At 44.9% G+C, this 27,448-nt stretch overlaps 1 protein-coding gene and 1 long non-coding RNA gene across 2 annotated transcripts; one reads left to right on the top strand and one right to left on the bottom strand.

Annotated features, from left to right (window-relative positions):
• Positions 1 to 6,795: 6,795 nt before the first annotated feature.
• Positions 6,796 to 24,489, bottom strand: LOC131496121 (uncharacterized). Its single transcript, XR_009254325.1, has 4 exons — positions 19,725 to 24,489; positions 8,702 to 8,847; positions 7,487 to 7,571; positions 6,796 to 6,959 (listed from the first exon to the last, which is right to left on the bottom strand). It is a non-coding gene; the product is annotated as an uncharacterized LOC131496121 (long non-coding RNA).
• Positions 19,196 to 27,191, top strand: LOC131496120 (cytochrome c oxidase assembly protein COX20, mitochondrial). The gene is made up of 4 exons (XM_058701350.1): positions 19,196 to 19,303; positions 26,011 to 26,125; positions 26,221 to 26,284; positions 26,945 to 27,191. The coding sequence occupies exons 1-4, from the start codon at positions 19,262 to 19,264 to the stop codon at positions 27,120 to 27,122; spliced, it is 399 nt and encodes a 132-aa protein (XP_058557333.1). The 5' UTR covers positions 19,196 to 19,261; the 3' UTR covers positions 27,123 to 27,191.
• The last annotated feature ends 257 nt before the right edge of the window (positions 27,192 to 27,448 follow it).

Below are 27,448 nucleotides of genomic sequence, written 5' to 3'. Positions count from 1 at the left end.
AAGTCCCTGCGAAGGGAGCAGGCAGGGAGCTGGAGACAGGGCCTGGGGCTCAGAAGAAAAGGGGCCACCGAGAGCGAGTGCAGCCTCCGGAGGGCCTGGCTGGCTGGGCCGTGTGGGAAGTGACATCAGCGGCCAAGGGAAAAGCCCCAGGGAAAGTGAGGGGTGGGAGGGGAGAAAGGTCAACCCAGAATATCTCAGAAGAGGAGGCCAGAGAGCAACCAAGAAGAGGGAGAGAGAACAGTGCCATCAAAGTTTAAGGTCAATGGAATTATAATAGTGGGGGGAGGGGGGGGCAGATGGTAGCCACACCCACGACACGCACACCACACCACACAGACTTGCTGAAACCCTGAGGTACACCTGAGACTAATGTAATTATGTGTCCTCTATACCCCAATTCAAAAAAAAAAAAAAAAAAGTTGAGGGAGGAATAAACCACAAGTTCGATGTTGTTGGATGGCCAAGGCAAAGATGTGAAAATGGTCACATCTTATGTGAGAGTTCTTATAGTTTTGACAGACGGACTGAGTATTCAGGGATAAATGACACAACTTCTGGTGTTTCCTTCACCGTAATCCTGGGCTGGGGTGGGAGGCAGCGGGTGGGGCTACCTGGGCGCGAGCTGTTAATTGCGGGAGCTGGGCGCTGAGCGCGGGGAGGTTCACCTCGCCCTTCTCTCTACCTAGGTGTGTGTTTGAAACTTCCCACCAGGGGCGCCTGGGTGGCTCAGTCGGTTAAGCGTCTGACTTTGGCTCAGGTCATGATCTTGCGGTCCGTGAGTTCAAGCCCTGCATCAGGTTCTGTGCTGACAGCTCAGAGCCTGGAGCCTGTTTCAGATTCTGTGTCTCCCTCTCTCTGACCCTCCCTTGTTCATGCTCTGTCTCTCTCTGTCTCAAAAATAAATAAACATTAAAAAAAAAAAAAGTAAAAAAAAAAAAAGAAACTTCCCACCACAAAGTTTTTATTTGCCCGGTATGGAGGTTCCTCAAAGAGTTAAAAAAACAGAACCACCCTATGACCCACCAGTTGCTAGGTGTTTGCCCAAAGGATACAAAAATACAGATTCGAAGGGGCACATGCGCTCCAATGTTTTTATAGCAGCATTATCACCAACAGCCAAACTATGGAGAGAGCCCAAATGTCCAGTGACTGGTGAATAGATAAAGAAGACGTGGGGTACACACACACACACACACACACACACACACACTGGAATATTACCCAACCATAAAAAAGAACGAAATCTTGCCATGTGCAATGACGTGGATGGAGCTAGAATGTATTATGGTAAGCGAAATAATCGCAGAAAGGCAAATACCCTATGATTTCACTCATCTGTGGAAATTGAGAAACAAAACAGATGGACATGGGGAAGGAAAAAGAGAGAAGGAAGCAAATCACAAGTGACTCTTAAAGACAGAGAACAACTGAGGGTTGATGGAGAGAGGTGGGTGGGGGATGGGCTAGATGGGGGATGGGCATTAAGGAGGACACTGGTTGGGATGAGCACTGGGTGTTATATGCAAGTGATGAATCACTAGTTTTGCCATACATGTTAACTAAGTAGAATTTTATTTTATTTTATTTATTTTGAAAGAGAGAGCGTGTGCGCGCTCAAGTGGGGGAAGGGCAGAGAGACAGGGGGAGAGAGAATCCCAAGCAGGCTCTGCACTGCCCCTTAGCTAACTAGAATTTAAATGAAAACTTGGGGAAGGGGCACCTGGGTGGCTCAGTCAGTTAAGCGTCCGACTTCAGCTCAGGTCACGATCTCGCGGTCCGTGAGTTCGAGCCCCGCGTTGGGCTCTGGGCTGATGGCTCGGAGCCTGGAGCCTGCTTCCGATTCTGTGTCTCCCTCTCTCTCTGCCCCTCCCCTGTTCATGCTCTGTCTCTCTCTGTATCAAAAATAAATAAAACGTTAAAAAAAAATTTAAAAAAAAGAAAACTTGGGGAAGAAAAAGGTTGTATTTTTTCCATAATAAAAAGTAGCCTTTGGGAGCACCTGGGTGGCTCAGTCGGTTGCGTCCGACTCTTGATTGCAGCTCAGGTCATGATCTCACGGTTTGTGAGTTCAAGCCCTGAGTCGTGCTCCGTAGCTGGTAGCATCCTCTTGACCCAGAGAAGACCCGGGCACCTAGCAGGTGATCAAAAAACATCCTTAAGCCAATGAATGAGTGAAACCCACCGGAGAACATTTTAGTTTCAGCTTTAGTGACAAGCTTTTCTTTTTTCCTTTTTTTTTGGAGGGAGGGATGGCGCTTCTGAGGGCTGATCTGTTACTTTGCCCAGAAGGTCAGTGTCTCCTGAATCGTGTGCCGCATTGCTGTCCTCTTCTTCCGTCTTCCTTTTCCCAATGCAGTTAGTTTTTATTGCCGCCACCAAGAACAGTTCCCAGACTTAGCACTTCACATCTTGTGCCTTTGAAAAATCCCCCTCAAATACGAACATAAAAATCCTACTCTAAATGCAAAAGATAAGTTCACAAAAACGTTGCTCTAAAGAAAACGTCCATTTCAAATCCTCTTTTTTTCACTTCACTTGCAATTTAAAATTAGAAACGAGTCTTGGGGCGCCTGGGTGGCTCAGTCGGTTAAGTGTCCGACTTCCGCTCAGGTCACGATCTCACGGTTTGTGACTTCAGGCCCCGTGTCGGGCTCTGTGCAGACAGCTCAGAGCCTGGAGCCTCTTCGGATTCTGTGTCTCTGTCTCTCTCTGCCCCTGCCCTGCTTGTGCTCTGTCTCTCTCTCTCTCTCTCTCTCAAAAATAAATAAACATTAAAAAAAATTTATAAAAAAAATAAAATTAGAAATGAGTCTTGACCCCCACCTCCCCCATCAAAAGCTGGTCCCTGGAAGAATAAAAGCATACCGAATGATTCCAACAAACTTTTTGAAAACCACATTACCTTAAGGTAATTTAATTTAATTTAATTTAATTTAATTATTTAAGGTAATTTCCCTTTTGAAATACTAACGTTCAAAATGCTAACCCTAGCGAAAAATAGTAATATCTTACATTTGATTGTGTATTATATGCATAAGCGTATGCCACCCGGCCCCCAGCATTGTTTGAGATGGCAGGCGGTGAGGGCCACCAAGGCAGGAACCGTGGTTAAGGCCAGTGTCTTGGGCTCATAGACTAAGCTCCACTCTCTCTATCTGTGTGATCCTGAGCCAGTCACTTCTGGACTTCAATTTCCTCCCCTGTAGAAGGAGGTATTAATGCCTCCCTCACAGGGTTGTGAGGGTTAATGAAAAGCCCTTGGAACACCTGAAATGTGTGAGTTAGCTAATATTGCCTATGTATTGTCTTTCTTTTTACAGATTAGGAAACTAAGACCCAGAAAAGTTCACAAATGTGCTTAAGGTTGCACAGCCAGTAGGCATCTGAGTTTTGACTCATCCCCAGAATTTCTCACTCCAAACTGAGTGCTCCTTCCATCGAACTACAATTATCTCCCATTTTAACAACGAGAATGTTTGGCTGCGCTTAGACAAGGTCAGAAATAAGAATCCTCAAATTATAGCATGCAATCGGGAACAGACAGCAAGAATACCGTTTTCACGTTCTCACGACGTCCCCATTCTAGACAGATCAGTCACCAAAGCACAGAGATTTAACTACTGTTTTACAGCAACAAAGTACCGTGATCCTTTAAGTTAAAGCTAAGTAATTCCCTTCGGGATGGTTTTTTGTTTTTGTTTTTGTTTTTTCTCATCACTCCTTCTTACTGGCCTCTGTGACCGGATGCAACTGTATGGCATGTTACAAAAATACAGTCGATCTTGTTATTCACCATAAAGTGAATGTCCTGTAAAGTCACTGCGAACAGAGTTACTGAATTCGCAGGGGAAAAAACAGGGTTAGGTTCCTGTGAGCCTATGATTATGTTTTGTGAGCCTAGGTTATGATTTGTCAAGCAGTCAAATCATAACCTTGTTTTATGTGTGTTTCTGTTTAAAGACACCTTATTTAATATACATTGTTGATTCGTTAACATTGAACTTAGGGGCGACATCACTGTAACTCATGCCTGAGCAAAGCGTATCTAACGCGTATTTCTCTCATAAAGTACTTCACGGCCTTCTTGTGCTCAGGAGCGTTGCCAGGACCCCAGCACTACACTCGGGGGCCACTTTAAAGAGCAAATCACCCACGAAAAACAGAGCAATGCCAAAAAGCATGGCATTAAAGTAACCACGAAAGGGACATTTATAATATTCAAGCTAATGAAAGCAGGCAGAATGCCACCGTGTTCTACCTCGGTTGGGAACGTGCGCATTGGGCAACTCAAAATTTTCACCACGCTGTGTGTCTGGTTGTGAATGACCCAGGGATTAATTTGAGGATAACAAATCAATTTTAGCAAGGAGATGAGTTCACAAATGGAGTCTGCAAATAACTGTCAGGAAGAGCCGTACGTACTCGGAACAGAGAGAGGCCATGGGAAGGGGGCCGTGAGCTTCTAGACTGGCTCGCCTGTTAAGGAGGTGCGTGGACAAGTCCCCAAGTCAATCTCCAGCTGGATCCAGAAGTCCTCGCGGCACTAACATTCATTGATGCATTTAATGACTGTCACATAAGCATGCAATAGACGACTTGATGTAGATCATGAGACTATATGGATCATGGGAGCTTTGCGACTCTGGGCAAACAGTTAACCTCTCTGAACATAGATTCCTTCTTTACAAAACGATAACATTTGGCTCAAAGAGTTGCTGGGGTGGACAATGACATGGGATAATAAATGAAATCATAATATATGCGAAGTGCCTAGAACATGGTGAGGACTAAAACGGTCATTCTTTCCTGAGAATGTAGAAAGCCTGCTTATTAATATAAACTTGTTCGGGGCACCTGGGAAGCCCCAGATCGGTTGGGCACCCGACTTCGGCTCAGGTCGTGCTCTCACTGTTTGCAGGTTCGAGCCCTGCATCGGGCTCTGTGCTGATAGCTCAGAGCCTCCACCCCCTGGAGCTTGCTTTGGATTCTGTGTCTCCGTCTCTCTCTGCCCCTCACCCACTCGTGCTCTGTCTCTGTCTCTGTCTCTCTCTCTCAAAAATAAATAAACATTTAAAAAAAATTTTTAATAAATAATACAAACATGTTGAACTGCATGCTGGGAAAAGGGGCTACTTAATAACTTCATAAGATCCAAGAATAATCAATGACAAATATGTTTGATCAAGTACCTAGTGGTTTCTAAACTGGTAATAAAATATGTCAAGATTGTTCCTGAGTTATTGCCAATTAGTAGATTAAATGTGGCCAGCTCAGCCACATCAGGTTATCAAAAGTCCCTGGCTTTCTCATGCACTGATTCATTCATCTGTTTATTCCACAAAGACTTACAGACTACTTACTATGTGCCAGGCCCTGGAGATAAAGCAGAGAACAAATAGTTAAGTCCCTGCTCTCCAAGAGCTTATGGTCAAGCCTAACGAGGGGCAGACAATAAACCGAGATCTAGTGCAGTGTCTGGTGACAATCAAGGCTAAGAAGAACAATAAAGTGGCTCAAGGGGACAAGAGCAACGTGAGGAAGACCCCCTTAGATGGCAGGGTCAGAGGAAGCCTCTTTAAGGAGGTGCATTTGAGCAGCAACCAGGATGGTGGGAAGGAGAGACCCGAGAGAAAACCCAGGCAGGGCAAGGGCACTCCAAGCCTTGAAATACGAATGAGTCTGGGGCACCTGGGTGGCTTAGTCAGTTGAGCATCGGACTTTTGATTTTGGCTCAGGTCATGGTGTCATGGGTTCGAGCCCCGCTTTTGGATCTGTGCCGACACATCTGAGCTTGCTTGGGATTCTCTCTCTCCTCTCCCTCTGCCCTTCCCCCACTCTCTCTCTCACACAAAATAAATAAATAATAAAAAAAACAAAGAATGAGTCTGTGCATCAGATAAACAACATGGAGGCCGGGGCCCCAGAGTGTAGGGTCAAGAGGGGAGAGCAGTACATGAGGTCAGAGTGGTAGGACAGACCAGCTCATGGAGGCCAAGGAGGTCATGCTAAGGACTGTGGACTCCTTTCTAGATACTGTGGTGAGCCAGCCAGTCATGGTTGGGAGCAGGTAAATGACTTTTCTGATTTGTTTGGAAAGAGTAACTCTGGGTGTCATGAGGCAAAGACTATGTGAAGGTCAAGAGCAGAAGCAGAAAGACCAAGCAGGGGCTGCCCCATCACCTAGGCAGGAGGTGGTGGTGGCCTGAAGGAGGGTGGTCGGCTCCTGAGTAACAGGATGTAACTGGTGCCAGATTAACTATGTTCATGGAAGTCATGGTGCAGGAATTCTTTACTAACAGCTGGCGGGACGATTAGGCACTCTGTACCCGAGTTGGACTCTAACTGGCCTTAAACAAATCTGAGGGGAGAAAAAAAGCAAAAGTTCTCAAAACCACCCCTTTTTCCTCTTTCAGATCTCTGTGACCTTACCCTGCAAGACCTTTGAAAAGGAAAGAATATACTGGAGATTTCCTTCGTGGAATTTTTTTAAGTCGGGTAAACATACATTGAATGAATTTGAATTGCTTTTTAAATCCAATTATGAAATATTTAAAGCCACTGAAAAGCATAAAATACAACAAGCCTGGCTGGCTCAGTCAGTTAAGCGTCCGACTTCGGTTCAGGTCATGATCTCGTGGTTTGTGAGACAGAGCTGACAGCTCAGAGCCTGGAGCCTGCTTCATATTCTGTGTTTCCCCCTCCCTCTACCCCTCCCCCCCCTCATACTCTGTCTCTCTTGGTCTCTCAAAAATGAATAAATGCTAAAAAAAAAAAAAAAATTAAAGTAGGGGGCGCCTGGGTGGCTCAGTAGGTTAAGTGGCTGACTTCGGCTCAGGTCATGATCTCACAGTCCGTGAGTTCGAGCCCCGCGTCGGGCTCTGTGCTGATAGCTCGGAGCCTGGAGTCTGTTTCAGATTCTGTGTCTCCCTCTCTCTGACCCTCCCCCGTTCATGCTCTCTCTGTCTCAAAAATAAATAAACGTTAAAAAAAAAATTTTTTTTTAATTAAAGTAGAATAGAATCTTCCTGGTTGCCTGTCCTCAGTCACATACCTCTCCCTCCCCACAAGAGGGAATATTTTCCTGAATTTGGTATTATTATTTCTAGGTGGACCTTTATGTTTTTACTACTTTATATGCATTGCTACATGCATAGTGTTGTTTTGTATAATTTTAAGCTTTATATAAACACTTTACATATCTTTGCGTGGTTTACATTTTGTTTCAAATTATGTAAAAAATATTAAAATTATTGTAAAAGTCATCCACATTGATGTTAATCTAGCTCATTTGCACTGATGATATATATGTTATTGCTGACTTCGCCACAATTAATTTACCCATTCTCCCATTCCAGACACTTACATTGTTTACATTTACATTGTTCTTGGCATACTGCTATGATTATTCTCGCTTTTATATGTGAGAATTCGCACTTTTACATGCCCCCTTTTATATGCGAGTCAAAGTTAAATCTATTTTACTTACTATTCAAAGCGTGGTCCCAACATTAGCAGTATCAGCATTGGCTGGAGCTTGCTAGAAATGCAGAATCTTGAGCCCCACAACAGACCTTGAATTAAATCTGCATTTTAACAATACTCCCAGGAAACTTATGTGCACAAAGTACGAGTCTAGCAGAAGCAGTCCTTCTCAAATTATTGATGATGAACCAGTTCTGTTTTGGTTTTTACATTTTCAATCTGTTACACACGGATATTTTGTAAAATATCAACATTTCAGGGGCGCCTCGTGGCTCAATTGCTTAAGCGGCTCAGGTCATGATCTTCCAGTTCGTGGGTTCGAGCCCCACGCGTCGGACTCTGTGCTGACAGCTCGGAGCCTGGAGCCTGCTTTGGATTCTGTCTCTCCCTCTCTCTGCTCCTCCCCTGCTTGTGCTCTCTCTCTCTCTCTCTTTCTCTCAAAAATAAATAAACATTAAAAAAAATTTTTTTAATCAAAATTTGATATCACTTCTCAGGAAGGGAAGGGCTTATCCAAGTTCAGGTGGTCTGGGAAGTTCCTTGGAACGTGGTGTTGAGCTTGCCATGGAGACTGGGACATGACCAAAATGGAACACCACGTCAGGGAGTCTGCCTGTGGGAAGACAGCAGAGCGGGGAACCCTTGCCAGCCACTCACTGCAAAAGCAGTTTTCAGAGAACCCATGACTGATGAAAACATTTCAGGTAATTGGAGGATATTAAAGTCCACATGACAAAGTCCACATGAAATAGGGAAGTTGCCAAAGAAGACTTTGCCTCGTTTGATTATATACCAACGATGGATGTAAGGAGCAATCTGAAAGATTTGAATAGAAAAAGGAATCAACTTATGGGGCGCCTGGGTGGCTCAGTCGGTTAAGCGTCCCACTTTAGCTCAGGTCATGATCTCACGGTTCCCAAGTTCGAACCCCACATAAGGCTCTGTGCTGACAGCTCGGAGCCTGGAGCCTGCTTCGGATCCTGTGTGTCCCTCTCTCTCTGCCTCTCCCCCACTCGCTCATGCTCTGTGTCTCTTTCTGTCAAAAATAAATAAACATTTTAAAAATCTTTAAAGAAATAACACACACAAAAAAGAAAAAAGTAATCAACTTAAAGACTGCCAAGCTAAAACTAAACTACTTGGGAGCCCTGATCCACAAAAACAATATATTATTGAAGATCCCTATTACAGGAATGACTCCAACTTCGAGGATGTGTACCTGGCGGTGTATCCATTCACTGTCGAAGACCAACACTGACTACACCAAAGTGAGGTTCAACATTTCTCAGTAGCGGTGTTAAAGGGAAGTAATGTCCCATAGCTCAAGGCCACATATGCTTCTCCAGTTGACTTAGTGTTTCTTACCTTAAAAAAAAAAAAAAAAAAAAGTTGTAGATGGAAATCAGTTGTGTTCGGCAGAAAAATAAATTAAAATCTTTGATTCAGACAGTTTATGGAGTACATTAAGTGTTCTCAGACCAGTTGAACCTCCCACTTCGCCCCAGTTACAAAGATAGGGGGCCAAACAAAATGGTAGACCCGCAAAGTGGAACATAAATGAAGTAAACAGCTTATAATCAAGGCCAGATCAACCTCGGAACTCACAGTCACAAATGATCTCCTCTACTTCTTCAGGAAGTTTATGTAGATAATTTGATAAAGAAAAAATGCGTTCTTTTCACTTTTCATCTTTCTATCTCAGGGCCTTTTATTGAATAAGAATGGCCCCATGCACAGGAGCCTCCAGCTTCAGCTCAGGTCATGATCTCACAGTTCGTGGGTTCGAGCCCCGCGTCGGGCTCTGTGCTGACAGCTCAGAGCCTGGAGCCTGCTTCAGATTCTGTGTCTCCCTCTCTCTCTCTCTGTCCCTCCCCTGCTCACGCTCTGTCTCTCTCTTTCTCAAAAGTAAATCATCGTTAAAAAATAAATAAATAAAAATAAAGGGACAGGAAAGAGAGAAAGATTTATGGGGTTAATCGTTAGCACCTTTAATACTTTGTAGATTTTGTATGCTTAGTTTATCTCATAAGGAAATCGACTTATTTGTTCCCGTTTAAACAACTGCACCTGTGAAATTTTAATATACCCAGAAAGAAGGACACCACATGCTGGCTTATCTTATGGTCAGTTTGAGGAATGTGTCTGTTTTCATAGGCACACACACACCAAATGTAAATGTATATTGGGTTAGGTGGGACAAAAACCATTGTAAAGGTTGAGAAAGGAATTATATTAGGTTGAAGTGCTTGAATATTAACATGTTAGGTTAATAACCTTTCATCAGTGTTTAATAAATGTATAGGAAAATATGGGTGATTTCTGTGTGCTTTAAAGTAACTAATCTCCCAATTCATATGGAGATATATCAGGAAAGACTGTTTGCAAAATAAACTGGGGAGCTATAATAACACAACTGAAATTAAAAAAAAAAAACGGGGTGGGGAGGACACTGGAGGGAAAGAGAATGCCAGAAGGAGCAGAGGCTGACGTCTCGGGCCTGGGACAGTTGGACTTCCTGGCATGCGCTGACGAGAGGGAGCACAGGAAGGAATTTTGGCCTCACTTCGCAAATACAAAACCTAAGGCCATCCAAGATGCAGTTTTAAACGTGCAGTGAAGAAACTAATGGTTTCTTGTACAAAGTGTTAGTTAAGGATCTTGAAGAAGACGGCATCAGTATTTTCCTTATACTTAAATAATCGTCCTCCCTAGTGGCTTTAAGAAGCAATTGAATCCCCACTAAAAGCACAAGACTTCTTTGAAGAAATGGTTGATTACAGGTCTGGGGCAGGGAATGTGCACAGAAGCGTACTGAGCATACAAAGAATGTCTATATCTAATTGTAACGCATTAAACACATACATACAGAAAATCATATCCAAATAGATCTATGAAAAGGGGAGGAGGAGCTCCAGCAAACAAACCTAGATGGATTGGCAAAATATGGAAACCACCAGTTGACAACCCCAATGTAATCATCAGTTCAAGGCAAAATCATCCAAAAAAAAAAAAAAAGGCAACACCGTTAGGTGAACGGATTTGGGGGAGATTTGCGTAGACTTTTAAACGCAAAAAGGGAAGCCTATCTTTACCATGGAGAGTTCCTGGTCTCCACGTTAACCGAAGGACCAAAGTTAGCATCGCTGTAGTGGGACCACTGACATAGGAGCCCCCGGATGGGTTACAATCTGAAATACACATCATCTAGAAATATTCTTACTAAAAATGTTTAACTTGGATTTAATCAAGCTATTAGACCACGCGTGTCAATAGGAATATAAATTTTCTGTATACATGTTCTATCTAAAGCAAAAACGAAACCAAAAAGCCCACAGGTGAAATTTATTTAAATACTTAATTTAGCCCATATCTATATAGGAAATATTAGTATTTCAACATGTAATCAATATAAAAAGTTAGTGTTCATATTTTACCTTCTTTTTTTATAGTGAGTCTTCAAAATCCAGTGTGCATTTTTACACTTAAAGCACATTTCGGGGCGCCTGGGTGGCTCAGTGGGTTAAGCATCCGACTTCAGCTCAGGTCATTATCTCGCAGTCCGTGAGTTCGAGCCCCGCGTCAGGCTCTGGGCTGATGGCTCGGAGCCTGGAGCCTGCTTCAGATTCTGCGTCTCCCTCTCTCCCTGCCCCTCCCCTGTTCATGCTCTGTCTCTCTCTGTCTCAAAAATAAATTAAAAAAATTAAAAAAAAATTTTTAAAGCACATTTCAATTCAGATGATGAGTTTTCATTGGAAATGCTTGATCTGTATTTAGAGTTCATCAAATTTACCACTGAAAAAGGAGATTTGCATACCTAAGTTTTTCCAAGCACACTTAACATTTTTCCAACAATGAAATGGAGCATGAGTTTTAGATTCAAATTATTTCAACTTAAATTAAAATTCAGTTTCTCACTTGCATTAGCATTAGTTGTGCAACGCCTAGCATACTGGAGAGCTCAGTCCTGGACTTAACTTCCAGTTTACAGAAAATAAAGGTGATAGTAAGTAGACAAGTTAATGATACCACGAGAACAATCCAGAATGTGGGACGTTCTGCAAAACAACTGGCTTAGTTTCCAAACATTCAGTGTTATCAGAAAAAATAAGATGGGGAGACCGTCCTTGACAAAGACTAATGAGATGTAACAGTCAAATGCAGTACCGGATCCTTGTTTGAAAACAAAAACCAAAAGCGTGGGCAATTGGAAAAACTTCTCTGAACAACCAGGGAACTTTGAATATGCACTACATGCTAGATGAATCACGGAATTATTGCTCATTTTCCTTAGGTGCGATAACGGCATTACGATGACGTGGGAGATTGATTTATCTCGAGGAAGGATAATAATTCTAGTGGGAGAATCATTCTAGAAATGCAATTGGATCAAAATATCAATCAAAGTTGACAGGAGAGGGGCACCTGGGTGGCTCAGTCAGTTAAGCGGCCGACTTTGGCTCAGGTCATGATCTCGCGGCCCGTGAGTTCGAGCCCCGCGTCTGGCTCTGTGCTGACAGCTCAGAGCCTGGAGCCTATTTCAGATTCTGTGTCTCCCTCTCTCTGACCCTCCCCTGTTCATGCTCTGTCTCTCCCTGTCTCAAAAATAAATAAAACGTTAAAAAAATTTTGTTTTTAATAAAAAAAGTTGACAGGAGAGAAACATATCCGGGGGCATGGTGACCCCAAAATGTTTATCTTCTACACAGCCTTTTCCCAGGAAGCGCCTAGAGGATGCCATCCTCCAAAATGAGCGAGGAAGCCAAGAGAGAGGAAGATGAGGAATGACGAAGCAGGTGACCCAGCACAGGCGAGAGGTGGTGAGAGTCTCCAGGAGGATGGCTGGGAATCCGTCCTAGAAAGCAGCCATTCTGGACTAGACCACAGAGAGAAAATCTCCAGGAGAGAGGTCTTCAAACAAAAACCTGGCAGGCAGGTAATACAATGTGTTTGACTCTACTGTGGGAATTTGATAACTCTACTGGAGAATTTTGAGAGAAATGTTAGTGATAGGTGCATTCAGTAGTATATTGGCAAACCACCTCTCTGAAGAGAAAAAAGAAAGAAAAAGCCCTGATTTGTAGCATTTGTTGATTTCAATGGCAGAAATACTCCCACTATTGCCTTTTTTTTTTTTTTTAAGAGAGAGAGAGAGAGCAGTGGAGGGGCAGAGAGAGAGAGAGGGAGAGAGAGAATCCCAAGCAGGCTCTGCTGTGAGCACAGAGCCTGACTAGGGGCTCGATCTCACAACCCTGGAATCAGGACCTGAGCCGAAATCAAGAGGGGACTCAATTGACTGAGGCACCCAGATGCTCTCAAAATAGCCAAATTAAGCTACCAGCATGAAGTCACTGAACAGATTTGGCAAGAGGTGCCCATGATTGGGTCTCAAGAGTCATTAAGAAATGCACGTATACTGGGGCGCCTGGGTGGCGCAGTCGGTTAAGCGTCCGACTTCAGCCAGGTCACGATCTCACGGTCCGTGAGTTCGAGCCCCGCATCAGGCTCTGGGCTGATGGCTCAGAGCCTGGAGCCTGTTTCCGATTTTGTGTCTCCCTCTCTCTCTGTCCCTCCCCCGTTCATGCTCTGTCTCTCTCTGTCCCAAAAATAAATAAACGTTGAAAAAAAAAATTAAAAAAAAAAAAAAAAAAAAAAAAGAAATGCACGTATACTATCAATTGGTCCCAAGAACCAAATGAGAATTATATGGTATAATTCAGATAATTTCTTATGCAAAAAAAAAAAGAGCCAGTAAGACCTAGCTCCAACAAAATTAAGCAAACGCACAAATACAGCAATTACTAAATCCCTCCCCCTGCCCAAAAAAAAGTTCTACAAGAAAAGAAATGGAATCCTATGACTCTGCGTGGCTTAGCTACAAACATTTACGTCGTCGTGGCAATGTCCACACAGAGTGCGGGTTTAACACTGCAAAATGTGATGCCCCATGTTGAGAGGAGGGGGGGAAGGGGTAGAAAACAAAGCTAAATTGTCACTATCAGTAGACAATGCCTAAAAGTGAAAAATCAAGAAATAAAAGAATAAGTCTTTTATTTAGAAATATGAAGGGAAGGGGCACCTGGGTGGCTCAGTCAGTTGAGTGTCCGACTTCAGCTCAGGTCATGATCTCGCGGCCCGTGAGTTCAAACCCTGTGTCGGGCTCTGTGCTGACAGCTCGGAGCCTGGAGCCCGCCTCGGATTCTGTGACTCCCTCTCTCTCTGCCCCTCCCCTGCTCATGCTCTGTCTCTCTGTCTCTCTCTCAAAAATAAACATTAAAAAATTTTTTTTAATTCAAAAAGAAATATGAAGGTAAACTATCAGAATAACGAGCCAAAAGAGATAAAGGCCACTGTCTGTGGGGTACAGAACAGACACTCCGAGTAAATTAGGGCAGAAAACAGCTGCTTTTCTTTCTGACTCCATTAAGGCTTGCACACACTCGTGTGCACATATGCACACATACTCACATGCACAGACACACAAATAGGAAAGAAGAGGAGGAAAATTCAGACTTCTGGTTATAAAGGTCTGACAACACAACTTTTTACCGCTCCCTTCCTTAAAACCTATTGAAATGATGAAAAGAATATAAAAATAAATCGGCATTTCTGCTGGAAAGACAGGAGAATGCACCAGTAGAGGACCAGGACAGTAGGCATTTCCAGATGATACAGAGGAGCTGGGAGCGGATTGATTATTAAACCCAGTATACCTGATTTAAAAACAACCCCACACTCAAAAAAATAAAATAATAAAATATAAAATAAAACAAAACAAAACAAAATAAAATAAAATAAACCCCACAGAAGCCTAAGAGGAAACCTCAAACCTTCGCTAGCACAGCCCTGCTAACCCCCTACAACGATATTCCCATTTCCTTCCCACCAGCCTGCAGATAACCGCAGCTGTCTAGGATGGGGTTCCTGATCCTGGATGCTCTCTCCCAGATGAGAAAATGAAAGCAGACACTCTGGGAAGCGTGCCAGAGGGTTTACAACCACCAGGAGCAAGGGAAGAGGTAGAGAAGAGTTTTTCTGGTCCCGCTCTGCCCACTGCGCAACCTACCACCTCATTTAGGACCCCTGCATCCACTGCCAGACAAACACGGAGACTTGCAACAGCCAGCATGGTTGGCAAAGCAAAGCACCACGGTGGGAAGGAGACTGAACAGATCTGGCATCGTGATTCCTTGTTGTCACTGTTATCCTGAGAGTCGCTCCTTTATTTCTTGTCACTGAGACCCTCAGAACTGTCCTGGATGCCATCGTTTTCAACACCTGGCTCAACTTTTTATCCATTCAGTGACTTTCTCCACACCTTCCCAGTACACTTTTTTCTTGATGTTTATTTATTTTTGAGCGGGGGAGGAGCAGAGAGGGAGGGAGACACAGAATGTGAAGCAGGCTCCAGGCTCTGAGCCATCAGCACAGAGCCCGACGCGGGGCTCGAACTCACCGACCATGGGATCATGACCTGAGCCAAAGTTGGACACTTAACCCACTGAGCCATCCAGGGGCCTCTCCAGTACATTTCTTTCTTGTTTAAGCTAACTAGAGTCAGAGTCTTACTTGGAATGAAAAAACCCTTGCCATACAAAAATATGGTTGAATGATAATAAGCTTAATTTTATGTTACTGAGTTTATATTTATATATCCATATATTTATAATATATATATTATACTATTATAACTAATAACCTTAACATGATACTAATATAGGAACACACACTGTTTTCAAATGCCTATGGAACATGCACAAAATAATCTCTTAGGTAACACACACACACAAATGGATAAATCACAAAAAGTAGAAATACACGTGACACAGTGTAAAACAAAACAAAACAAAAAAACTAAAAGCGAATTCCAAAACTATATCCACACTTATTTACTTGTAAAGAAATAAAAGCTGAAACTATTAAAAATTTAAGAAAAAAAATGTAATAAGAACATTACCTCTCAAAATCTATGACATACCATGGGATAAAATGATTCTCAGAGCAAATTTTATAGCTTTAAATATATTCATTAGAAACCAAAAGTGAACTAAGGGAGTCAAATCAAAAAGCTGGGGAAAAAAAATTTTGTGTTAAAAACAACAGGGGCACATGGGTGGCTGTCGATTGAGCATCTGACTCTTGATTTCAGCTCAGTTCATGATCCCAGGGTTGTGTGGAATTGAGCCCTTCACAGACACGCTCAGTCTTCATTGAGCACGGTCAGCTGGGAGCCTAAAGTCTCTCTCTCTCTCTCTCTCTCTCTCTCTCTCTCTCTCCCCCCCCCCCGTTTCTCTCTCCCTCTGCCCCTCCCCCACTCATTCTCTCTCGCTCTCTCTCTCTCTCCCTCTAAAATAAAATTTAAAAAATAGATACCAGGTAAACAGAAAAAATACAAAATAAAAAATAAGATAGATTAAAAAAAAGTGGTTACTAATGCCAAAAGCTTGTCTTTTAAGAAATAATATATAAATGATCAAAAGTATTAATGAGAAGGGAGCACATGAAGATTATTTTCAAAATTATGGGAGTATTTTTTAATTATGGGAGTCAAGGCTTATGTAAGCAAGACGCAAGATCAAAAGCCATAAAAGAAAATGTTGACAGATTACACTCCATTTTTTAAAAAAAAAGTTAAAAGAAATGAAGTGTCCAGAAACAAAATTAAGAAGTGAAGTGGAAATAACTTTATTATGAATTAAAAGCCAACGTTTTAAGGAACTGCTATAAACTAGTAAGAAAATCACATATACAAACACAATTTTTAATGTGCAAAACCTATATACAAAGTTAGTTCTTGGAAAAAGAATAACCAACAAACATTTGAAAGAATGCTCAAAGTTTAAGCAGTAAGTTTAAGATAGTTTAAGCAGGAAGACCCCACTTTTCACCCATCACATCAGCAGAAATTTTAATCCATAACATGTAGTGTTAAAAAGGTTGTGAGGAGGGGCGCCTGGGTGGCGCAGTCGGTTAAGCGTCCGACTTCAGCCAGGTCACGATCTCGCGGTCCGTGAGTTCGAGCCCCGCGTCAGGCTCTGGGCTGATGGCTCGGAGCCTGGAGCCTGTTTCCGATTCTGTGTCTCCCTCTCTCTCTGCCCCTCCCCGTTCATGCTCTGTCTCTCTCTGTCCCAAAAATAAATAAAAAAATGTTGAAAAAATAAATAAATAAAAAAAAAAAAAAAAAAAAAAAAAAAAAAAAAAAAAAAAAGGTTGTGAGGAAACAGGCTCTCCAACACATTGTTACTGGGAATGAAAACTGCTAGTATTTCTGGAGGACACTTTAGCAGTAGGTATTCAATTTTTTTAAGTTTCTTTATTTTGAGAGAGACAGACGGTGCGAGTGGGGGAGGGACAAAGAGAGAGAATCACAAGCAGGCTCCACAGGGTCAGTGCAGAGCCAGAGGCTGGCCTCGAACTCAGGAACCATGTGATCGCGACCTCAACCAAAACCAAGAGTCAGACGTTTAACCTACCGCCCCATCCAGGCGCCCCAGGTGGTCAGTTTTTTTTTTTTTTTTTAACCTTTATTCATTTTTGAGAGACAGAGACAGAGCGCAAGTAGGGGAGGGGCAGAGCAAGAGGGAGACCCAGAATCTGAAGCAGGCTCCAGGCTCTGAGCTGTCAGCACAGAGCTCCCCCCCCTTCCCCCCCCCCCTCAAACCCAGAACCTCCAGATCATGACCTGAGCCAAAGTCGGACACTTAACAGACTGAGGCACCCAGGCGCGCCCCTCAATTTTTTAATGTCACACCCCTTCCAATCAAGCCACTTCCAGAAATCCATCCGACTAAAATACTTGAACATGTACACAAAAATATAAGTATAAAGATGCACTGAAGCACTTTTTTTGGATTAGTGAATAAACAAAAACAGAAACAAATTTTCTGTCACTCAGAAAGAAAATGAGGTTTGATGAAAGGATTGATGAGCAGCCTTTAAAACGAATGAGAAAATCTATAGGTACTCATGAAAAAGTTTCCAACTTAGTGTTAAATGGTAGATAAACTATTGAATGCAAATTACATAGTAATTAGATCTGTGTATCATATCCGTACATACAAGTAGGCGTGTAGGGTGGGCAGGTAGGGCACGGAGAGACTTCCGCTTTTTATGCTAAATTCCCATGTTGTTTTAGTAAAGGAAAAAAGGAGAAAAAAAAGGACAGTTTGGAAACTGACACATCAAACCCCGTGAGTTCACCTTAGGGGAGAAAGGAGGGGTGAGAGTGGAAAAAATGTTTACTTTTCAGTCTTACCCTGTAAACTTGGGGGGGGGGGGCATATTGTATTGGAGAGGATAATACAACATGCAAGTATTACGCAATTTTTGTGAAAATGCCATTTTTAGTATAAAGAAACAATAACGCTTTCCAAAGACCATGAGTTTACAGTTTTTACATAGTAAGTTTACAATTTTCCAAGTCACAGTAAAAATAAAATAGCAGCGCTTATGTGTTTCACCTGGTACTTTTCCAGTTCTCCTTCGTTTTCAACACTACTAGGAATTACTTCAAAAGAATTCCTTCCTCGTTTATGGAATATTACTACCCCGAAACAGGACCTTCCAGACCAAGAGTTCAAAGCACAATTAGCTCGACGGTTGCAGGAGAGAACCCCCACGTGGCGGGATGCAGGGGTGCGGGGCTGTTCTCCCACTGCCCAACACCTACTACAGCAGTAGGCGGTGTAACTGTCCGAGTCCACCCAGAGCTCGGGTGGCACGCAGAGCTGTCCCCATCCACCGCGCGTGGCACGGGGACTGCAGAAAGGGGTCGGGCGACGGTGGGGACGAGGTCAGGAGCCGGAACGGGGCGACAGGGACCGCCGCCTGCCCACCGCGTACACGCGTGCCCAGGAGCGCACTTGCAAGGGCACCGGGCGGGAGGCGCGCGGCCCCGGCGGGGCAGTCACCAGCGGGCGGACGGGAGGCCCGGGAAGGGGGCACCGCCCGGCCTCTTCCGCCGCGCTCGGCCCGGGCGCCCTGACGCACGTCCGCCCACGACCGCTCCCTCCATTTTGTCCCCAGTCTCCTTCGGGCGAGGCGGGCGGCGCTCTTTCAAAGCCATTAAGTCGTGGAACTAACAGGGGAGGCGGCGGGGCGGGCGTGGGACGGCGGAGTGCAGGGGGCCGGCGCTGGGGGCTACACGGCCGCCGGCGCTGGGTGGAGCTGCCCGCGGCAGCCAGGGCTTGTCCTAGGGCCGGAAGGACAAAGGACACTCAGGGACCGCGGGCCGCGAGCGAGCGCGGGCCGACTTCCAGGCCGGTGGGCCAGGGCTGGGGGCGGGCTGGGCCGCCGACCCGGCCGCGGGGCCCGCGCGCAGGACAAAGCGGCGGCGGCGCGCCCGCTCTCCGCGCCGCGGACCCGCCGCGCGCGCGCCCGGCACCCAGACACGCGCGCGCGCGCCCGGCGGCCGACGGTTAGAAATGGCGGTCGGGGCGGAAGGAGGGGGCTGGGGCGGGAAGCGGCGCAGCCTCGAGGCGCCAGGGTTTTGTTTTGCCCCCGCCCCGCCGAGGATCCCAGTGCAGGGCTGTTTCACGAGCCCTCCTTCTCTCACGGCCCCGGCCCCCCGGACTGCGGAGACCCCCTTGTGGAGAAGGCGTCACCCGCCCGTTTGAACAAAGGAGACGGCCCCCCAACCCAGGCGGCGGCCCTGCGCGGCCACTGCGGAGACGGCAGAAACCTGCCCTAAAATGGCGGCCGGCGCGCGGGGGCGGGGCTGGCGGGGGAGGGGGCTTCCGCTCGCGGTGCGGGCGGGGCGGGGCGCAGGCGCTCTCCGGAGGCCATGGCCGCCGCGCCGGAGCCCGGCGAGCCCGCCAAGGGGAAGGTAAAGGGGCGCGCGGGCCGGGGGCCGGCGGTGGGGGGAGGCCACCCGCCGGGACGCGGGTTCCGGAGAGTTACCGTCCCCGCCCCGACATTTCTAGCCGTAGCGTCCTGACGAAAGTGTCCGGGACTCGGGGGCGGAGGGGACCGAGCGGCACCGGCAGTGACCGTGACACGGGCTGGTGGCACTGAAGGAGAGCGTAGCCGGCCGGGGGCCCTGCACCGCCATGTGCTGGTCGCGGTGAAGAGCGTTTGCGCGCTCCCCGAGCACCGGTGCCTGGCCTTGCAGATTGTGTCCTGAGCACGACACACGGGGACCCCGGAGTGCCGAGGAAGGGAAACTTGGTTAGATTCCGGGGAACTGCTGCGCACGGCAGGCGGAGGGCGGGTGAAGACTGAGGTTTTCCCCGTTTGCGTGCGCTCACCTGCAAACTGCACCATTTCACGTCTGCGGGAGATGCAGTCGCTGCGGCGCGTTGCTCCCAGGATAAAAGCCGAATTCCGTGGCCTTTAGTACAAAGCCCTCACGTAGCCCCTAACCGTGCAGCCTGTGTGATTCCTCTCCCTTCCAATTGCACCAAACCTACCCGAGGCTCTAGACACAGGGGGCTTGGAAAAGGAGGGCGGTTTCTCCTAAAGGGCCTCCTGACTCCCCAAAGCAGACGGAAATGCCTCTGTCCCCATCTCCCCGGCACCTTCCACTTAGCTACATCATTCCCGCACTCATGATACTGGATGTGCATCATTTATGTCGTCTTCCTCTTGGGCTCCTTCAGGGAACCCAATTTATATATCCTCAGTGCTGAGCGAATAACGGATGTTCAGAAAATGGAAGAAAACATTTTTTTTTCAATAGAGAGCTTGTAGAGATGCTCACTTTGGATCAATAATGAACAAATACGCAAGAACTACTGTGTGCCAGAACGGTCCTAATCCACAGTTTTAGGATAGTCTCTGCTCAGCTTGGAAATTTTGCTACTTCAGTTACTGCTTCTCTGGGGATTTTTCCTTTAAATTTGGCTCAGGTCATCAGATGGTTAATATGAACAAATGTTGGATATTTCCATATTGAATATCAAAACAGATTTGTCAGTTTCTACACTATCAAGTGCCTTTTTTTTTTTTTAATGCCTCATATACTATTTGGAGTATACGTCATATAACCAAATGTACCCCAATTTAAAAGTTGTTTATTTCAAGAGGCACCATAACTGTAAGCACTGGCATCTTAAATAGGGCTTTTATCCCTCTGTTTGTTACCTTTGACAGATGACTGCTATCATTTAAGGGTGCAAAGTATGGTTTAGCCATTGAAAATTTAAAAATTTAATGAAAAAAAAAAAACTATTGACCTATTTAATTGGTCCATCATTAGCAAAACAAAATACTGTAGTTGGTGAAAAGAAGGCTTAGGTACAAGCCGCAAAACTGAACACCACCAGATTTATGTGGCAAGGTTGGGAGGGGGGGAAAAAGCTTACTCATAAAACACTAGTACCTATCAAAGCTCATACAAAGAGATTACAAAATTTATGTAGCATAAGCTATGACTGAATTAGTAGCCCAGGGTGGTGTCAGAAAAGGAAGCTTGCAGTTCTTTTTAAAGAATTATTCAGTGATCATTCCAGTGTAATCTAGGGATTATTAGCATCAGCAAACCTAAGATAAAAATGGGAGTTAAGCTGATAGAACTAACCCTTAAAAACTTTCTGCCCCCATTCTTTGCTCTCCAGGAAACTTTAAAATACAAAATTTGGTACTGGCCTACCAGGAAAGCACTGTAGGCAAATTCTGAATTTATCAGCCCATTCAAAAAGTATTTACAGAGTACCTACTGAGTATTAGGCACTTGGTGCCAAAGACACAGCCTTGATCAAAACAGGCAAAATGTTCCTTGTGGAACTTCCATTGTGCTGCAGGACTCAGACAAAAGGGAAACCAGAATTTCAGCTACTGACTCAACCACGCAAAGATCCAGGAGAAGAAAGGCAGTGTGTGCTAAGGAAGAACCATCTGGGTCGGTGTACCTAGACCAGAGGATGAGAGAGAGTGGGGGCCTTCACGACAGTAGTAAGGAAGGCATGGGGGATTTAAAAGGACGATGGTCTGTGAAGATACTATGAGGGATGATGGTAGCCTGGTAGGAGCAGCGGAGGTGAATTCAGTTCAGGATGTGTTTGGTTCAGGTATGTCCCAGACTTGCCAACACATTGGACATGGGTTTGATGAAGGATTCAAGGATGATGGTGCCTAGGTTTTTGGTCCGCAAATTGGTGGAGGAGTGATGCCTGAAAAGTAATTCTAATTTGGAAGTATTAATTTCAAGGTGCTTCTCTGACATACACAAGGCATCGCTAGACAGATGAATGGGGAAATGAAAGCTTGGGAGAGGTTAGGTGTGATTTACAAATATGGGGAGTCGCCATCATGCAAATGGCATTTAATTGAAAGCCTACATTTGGGAGTGGCAAAGGGCAGTCAGTGCGAGACGTCATCGGAGGAGGGAACAGCAGAACTGCCAGGAATGGCCAGCAAGGTAGAAAACCAGGAAGCGCTGTCCGTCCCATCTGAAGCCAAGGAAAGCGTTTTGAAAACAAACGGTGGCCCGTGCCAGGTGTGCTGATGGGAGTACGGCGGGTTTTATGGTGTCTCACGCAGGCTTCTGCAGTGCAGCGTAGGGATAAATGCTCTTTGAAGTGAGTTAAAAGGCGGGGAGGTTAACTTTAGCTTTGCAGTGAGAGGGAGCAGAAAAATGGGATTGTACCTTAGGCGGCTTGTTGGGGAGAGGGGTGTCAAGAGAGAAGGGGTTTTGTTTTTAGCCCGGAGAGGAAAAATAATGGTGCAAATGAAGGGGTAACCACATTTGCACCATTTTTGAGTGGTCAGGAGGAACCCACTGCAGTTAGGACTGGTTTGAAATAGGAAGGCACCCATTTCATCCGGTGCATCGGGAGGAAAGTATGTACCGGCCCTTGATGCAGTGGGAAATGGGGTGCCTCTATAGTTCAGTCTATTTCCTATAAATTATTAAACTGGCATGCTGGCTTAGAAATCTTTTGAGCATCCCTAATTCCATCAAGGTGAGCTGGAAAAGCTGCTTTTCCAAATCTAAGCTTAAAATTTTTATGGGGCACCTGGCTGATTCAGTCAGTAGAGCATGTAAACACTTGATCTTGGGGTCATGAGTTCGAACCCCACGTTGGGCAGAAGAGTGTCTGTTTTTTAAAAAAATCTTAACATAAATAGTACTCCAAAGGGACTTACGGCTTGAGCCTTTTAATTTATATTTCTGAGCCTTACAATTCAGTGTACTTTCTAAAAGTGTTCTATGTGCTTAAGACTGGTTTTTCATTAATTTTCCTATACTTGCTTTTAAGTAATCAGTCTAAACTGCAGCTTTACTGGGAAGCTGAGAATTCTCTACCAGTGAAGATTGGGCTCTTAAAAGAAGTCTGTGCACTCTCACCCAGTTTTGATACAAACTGCCGATCTTAGTACTTACTCCCGAGATGTGTGACCTTTGGAAAACGTCCCCCCATTTCATTTATGAAAACAAAAGAAAGGGTTAAGGGATAGTGGGAAGGACAAGCTTTGGGGGTCAGGCAGACTTACTCCCACGTCCTCTCTGACCTCTCTGCAGCAGGTCACAGCCAGGCTCGGAGGTCTCCTCACATTGAGAGGTTGTGACAAGGGATGTAAAGGGCCTGGAAGGACAACTCCCACCCCAGCTCTAAATTACTGTTTAATTAGACCAGTGTTGGTTTCTTAACTTTAGCACAAACCAGTTTTGTTGGATGTGGTGCTGATAAGTGTAGTGTGGAATGTTTGGCAGCAGCATCCTTGGCCTGTAGCCACATGTTGGTTTTCTAGAAGATTCCATTTTATAAAGTAGATGTAACTTCTTTTAAGGGGTCTTTTAAAATAAGACTATTTTGAATCACCTCCCTTTTTAACATTTACTTTTCTTAACAGTATCTAAAAGCTGTCCCTGATCTGGTAAGATTCATAGAAGGGGGGGGGGGGGGGACCCTGAAACTTTCTAAACCTAGATCTCCACGGCCCATCCCAGAATCCGAGGGCAGATTTGAAAACCTCTAAACTGAAAAAAGGTAAGTTTCCTAGCTGACTTAGTGCTATTTCATATATTTGCGAAGGTATTTTACTTTATAAAGAACTGGGGTTGGTAGCAATTTGCCTAAGTACCCCCAGAAACGTTTCGTCTGCAGATCCTGCCCGGTAGGACTCGGGGGCATGGAAGGGAATCCACATGAAAAAAGCCATTCATAGAGTGATGTGTGCAGTGGCCAACCCGATCGTTCCTTTTATTCTTAGGACGTCTCTGCCCAAACGTGCAAGCCATAGTGACTTCCTACCCTGTGGCAGACCTGAGAAAATGGGCACAAACCACCCCTTCTGGTCTTCCCCTAGGTAAATGGGCTGGTCTGAAGACGAGGGCATTAGCCCTGGACTGCAGTGGGGAGCCCTGTCTGCAGAGCAGCGCATACCCTCCCCACCTGCCATGACTGTTCTGTCCCCCTTGGCTTTTTGAGCTGATGGGGGACAAGCGGAGTTTTCTTAAATCAAATGAACTGCTAGAAACAGAATCAACCTCTTTGAAAACACAGGGACGTATTAAGTTTGTACTGAAGAGCTTTTACAATTAAGTCGGCAACATGTATCCACCAAGCAGCATTAGGGGTGTGTGTCTGGAATGGGGGAATGGAGAGAGAAGAAAATGGGATAATCAAGAAGATACATAATTTCAGCTTTATTGTTAACCAAATCACACTTCTTGCCTGGCAGCAGCTTGAGCCAAAGCAGCAAACACAGGAGGAAATACAAACAAGAGTATCTTCATAATTCAACCTTTAATCTGATTTGCCATTTACTGCCCTTTTCCCATTCCTTCCGGATCTCTTTTCCCTCCTCCTACGGAATCCTGCCTCACACCATGCTGTTCACAAATTATTCATTGAAACTTTTTAAAATATTTACTAAGAGAGCGTGCGTGTGCACACACACATTGGGGGAGGAGAGAATCGCAAGCAGGCTGTGCTGTCCGTGCAGGGCTGGATGCGGGCCTCCATCCGTGACCCTGGGATCACGACCTGTGCCGAAATCAGGGGTCAGACACTTAGCTGAGCCACCCCAGGTGCCCCATAACTGAAACCTTTATTTTTTTAAGTGTTTATTTTTTTTTTAATTTTTTTTAACGTTTATTTATTTTTGAGACAGAGAGAGACAGAGCATGAACGGGGAGGGTCAGAGAGAGGGAGACACAGAATCTGAAACAGGCTCCAGGCTCTGAGCTGTCCGCACAGAGCCCGACGCGGGGCTCGAACTCACGGACTGTGAGATCATGACCTGAGCCGAAGTCGGCCGCTTAACCGACTGAGCCACCCAGGCGCCCCTTAAGTGTTTATTTTTGAGAGAGAACGCGAGTGGGGGAGGGGCAGAGAGCCGGGGACAAAGGATCTGAAGTGGGCTCGGCAGTGACAGCTGCGGGGCTGACAGCAGACAGCCTGATGTGGGGCTCAGACTCAATCAGACCTGAGCCAAGGTCGGGACACTTAACTGACTGAGCCACCCAGGCACCCCCATGACTGAAACCTTTATATGGACAAGTCTGCTTCCTTTTTTCAAAGTCTGTTACCAAAAACTTGCATTTACTCAAGTTTTAGGAAACCGTCTCATTGTTTTCTAAGTCCTTCTTACGTAGGCATGCCAGAGTGAAGCAAGTGTGACTTTAAAAAAAAAAATTGTGTCCTGCCTTCCCCGAACCCTGAAAATCGAGTTCCATTGGATATTCACACTAAGCATGTGAGGCTAAGCTGAGCAGTATATTTTTTAATCAGGAAGAGCAAGTCCATACATCCATGCAGACTGTAGAAAAAGAAGCCAAGGTTCATCTTAGCACCCGAAGGAACTTAAATCCTCTCCTAGCCTGATGCCTTTCATTATAGATCGAGGGCCACAGACATTAAAGAATACACATATATCCCACAGGCTGTAGAAGTTGGTGGCAGAGCTGACAGAGAAACCCACCTGCACCTTTCCACGGCTTTCCCCATGACGCCTCCCCCGCCCCTCAGTGCCGTGTGCTATCAACAAAGACTCAAATACAGTCCAGCACAATTTCTTATCACAGGCAAGGAAACAGACCAAGAAATAGTGCACGTTTATCTTCACGTGAGATACTTTCATGAACAAAACTAATTTTCACCTGATACCAACAAAATCCGAAGTCCTTGTTGACTTTAAAACAAACGGCACTATAGTCTCATAAGTAAGCGCGGCTGAGTATTTACTTTTACCATTCTGTGCTTCCCGAGGTATGGGAAGCAAAGTGTTGCTTAATTTCAGTGATCACCAGATTCCCACCAGATAACTTCATTGATGTTTAAACGATCAATGATCAGAGTGACGGATGCTCTTATTTCCAAATCAGTCAACCGGCAAATTGTGGTATTAACACCATACTTTAATTCGTTTAGATGTTTAAGTTGTCCTGTTGTAATGGGGTTTTCTGATCAGATTCTCCAGGTTTCCCACATTTAGCGATTCAGACTGTAGGCCAAAGCCCGATGACCAAAGATGGTAAGTGGGTTCACGGTTGTCACACAGCACATAGCCTAGAGTTTTTAATCTTTGCCAAACCACCCAGAAATAAAATATTTTGTTCAATCCAGGTTCTTTTCTATTTTATCCTAGACCTTTAAGCTCCTAGGAATTTTGGATGTCGAGAACATCCCCTGTGCACGAGATTCAGTATTATATGGTTCATTAGGATCTGTTGTGGCTGGCCTTGGACATTTTTTGTTAACTAGTGAGTATCTGTTTCTCTCTACGTGTGGTGAACATTTCCTAGAGGGACTAGTATGTAATGTTTAATTATGATGGTCATCTTATGCTTTTTGACAGGTAGGATTAGAAGATCATGTGATGTTGGAGTAGGAGGATTTATCTTGGTGACATTAGGATGCTGGTATGTGTACTAAGTAATTCCAGAATATCCAGGATGGTGATAGGTTTCTCCAGTTCAAGCACATGCTCTTTTCTGAGCCACCTCCCACTAGAAGACCCCCCCCCCACCCCTGTGCCTTTATATCTTTTAAATGTGCGTATGTGGACGCATTTTATACCATTCGTCAGATGAACAGACGAATGCAGGACATTCCGTCAACACCAAGTTAGGACTTGTACTTTAGGGAAGGCCTCTACCTTCTACACGCTCAGTTCCGGCTTATGGCATCACAGCTGAAAATGCTACTTTAAGAGTGTGTTCACAACTATTGGCACAACACATGCATGAATCTGATGATGGGTTTTCTTAAGGGGGGCGGGGAGAGCCAGACCCAGAGGACCCAGAGTACATCATACATATGAGGTTCTACAAGTAAAACTAAGCTAAAGGTCATGAAAGTCCTCATTTTATGTAATGCATACCTTAATAATAATGTGCTCATAGGTATTCTTGACATCAAACTACCCCCCACGAACAGTACTCCAAATTAGAATGGTGGTATTTTCAGTCTTGGAATAGTCATCTGTAAGGCCTCTTGAATTTTGTTACTACAGACATCACACTTGTCTCTAGAAGAACTTTCTATGAAGAAAGACTTAACTCCTGTTCTTTTCTTACAAGGTTCCACTGTAGGTATAATTATGCAAAGCTAAGAATCCAGGAAAGAATGGCCAGAGAAGGAATTAAAAATAAGATTTTATATGAAAGTACCCACCTTGATCCTCAAAGAAAACCAGCCAACGGCAACGGCGGCAGTGGGGTGACCTCGAGCACAGAAAACCCAGCTACAACTCACTGAGGTCCACGCTAGTACACCTTGTACGTGCCGTGACTTTCAATCAAGTAAATAAAGCGTGTGTTAGTTGTAGTCTCTTTTTCCTACACTTGTGTGAACACACACTGACTCTCACTCTTGGACTGCGGCCAGCGTAGCATAGTGGGCTCGTCAAACTTAGTGGCCTCACATGCTCAGAAAAGTTTCCTTGTAGTAAGAGTGTAAGTAATGGCATTTCGAGAAACAGAATCTCTCCCAGTTGGGTCAGAAAACTTGCCTTAAAAACAAGTAACAACTGCATTACTGTATCCTGTTAAAAATGAGGAAATACTTCCTGGTTTCTAAAGTTA

Source organism: Neofelis nebulosa, chromosome 15 (genome assembly GCF_028018385.1).
Source record: "Neofelis nebulosa isolate mNeoNeb1 chromosome 15, mNeoNeb1.pri, whole genome shotgun sequence".
NCBI classification, from domain to species: domain Eukaryota; kingdom Metazoa; phylum Chordata; class Mammalia; order Carnivora; family Felidae; genus Neofelis; species Neofelis nebulosa.
The sequence above is the reverse complement of the archived record's forward strand: the minus strand, read 5'-3'. Positions and strand labels throughout refer to the sequence as shown.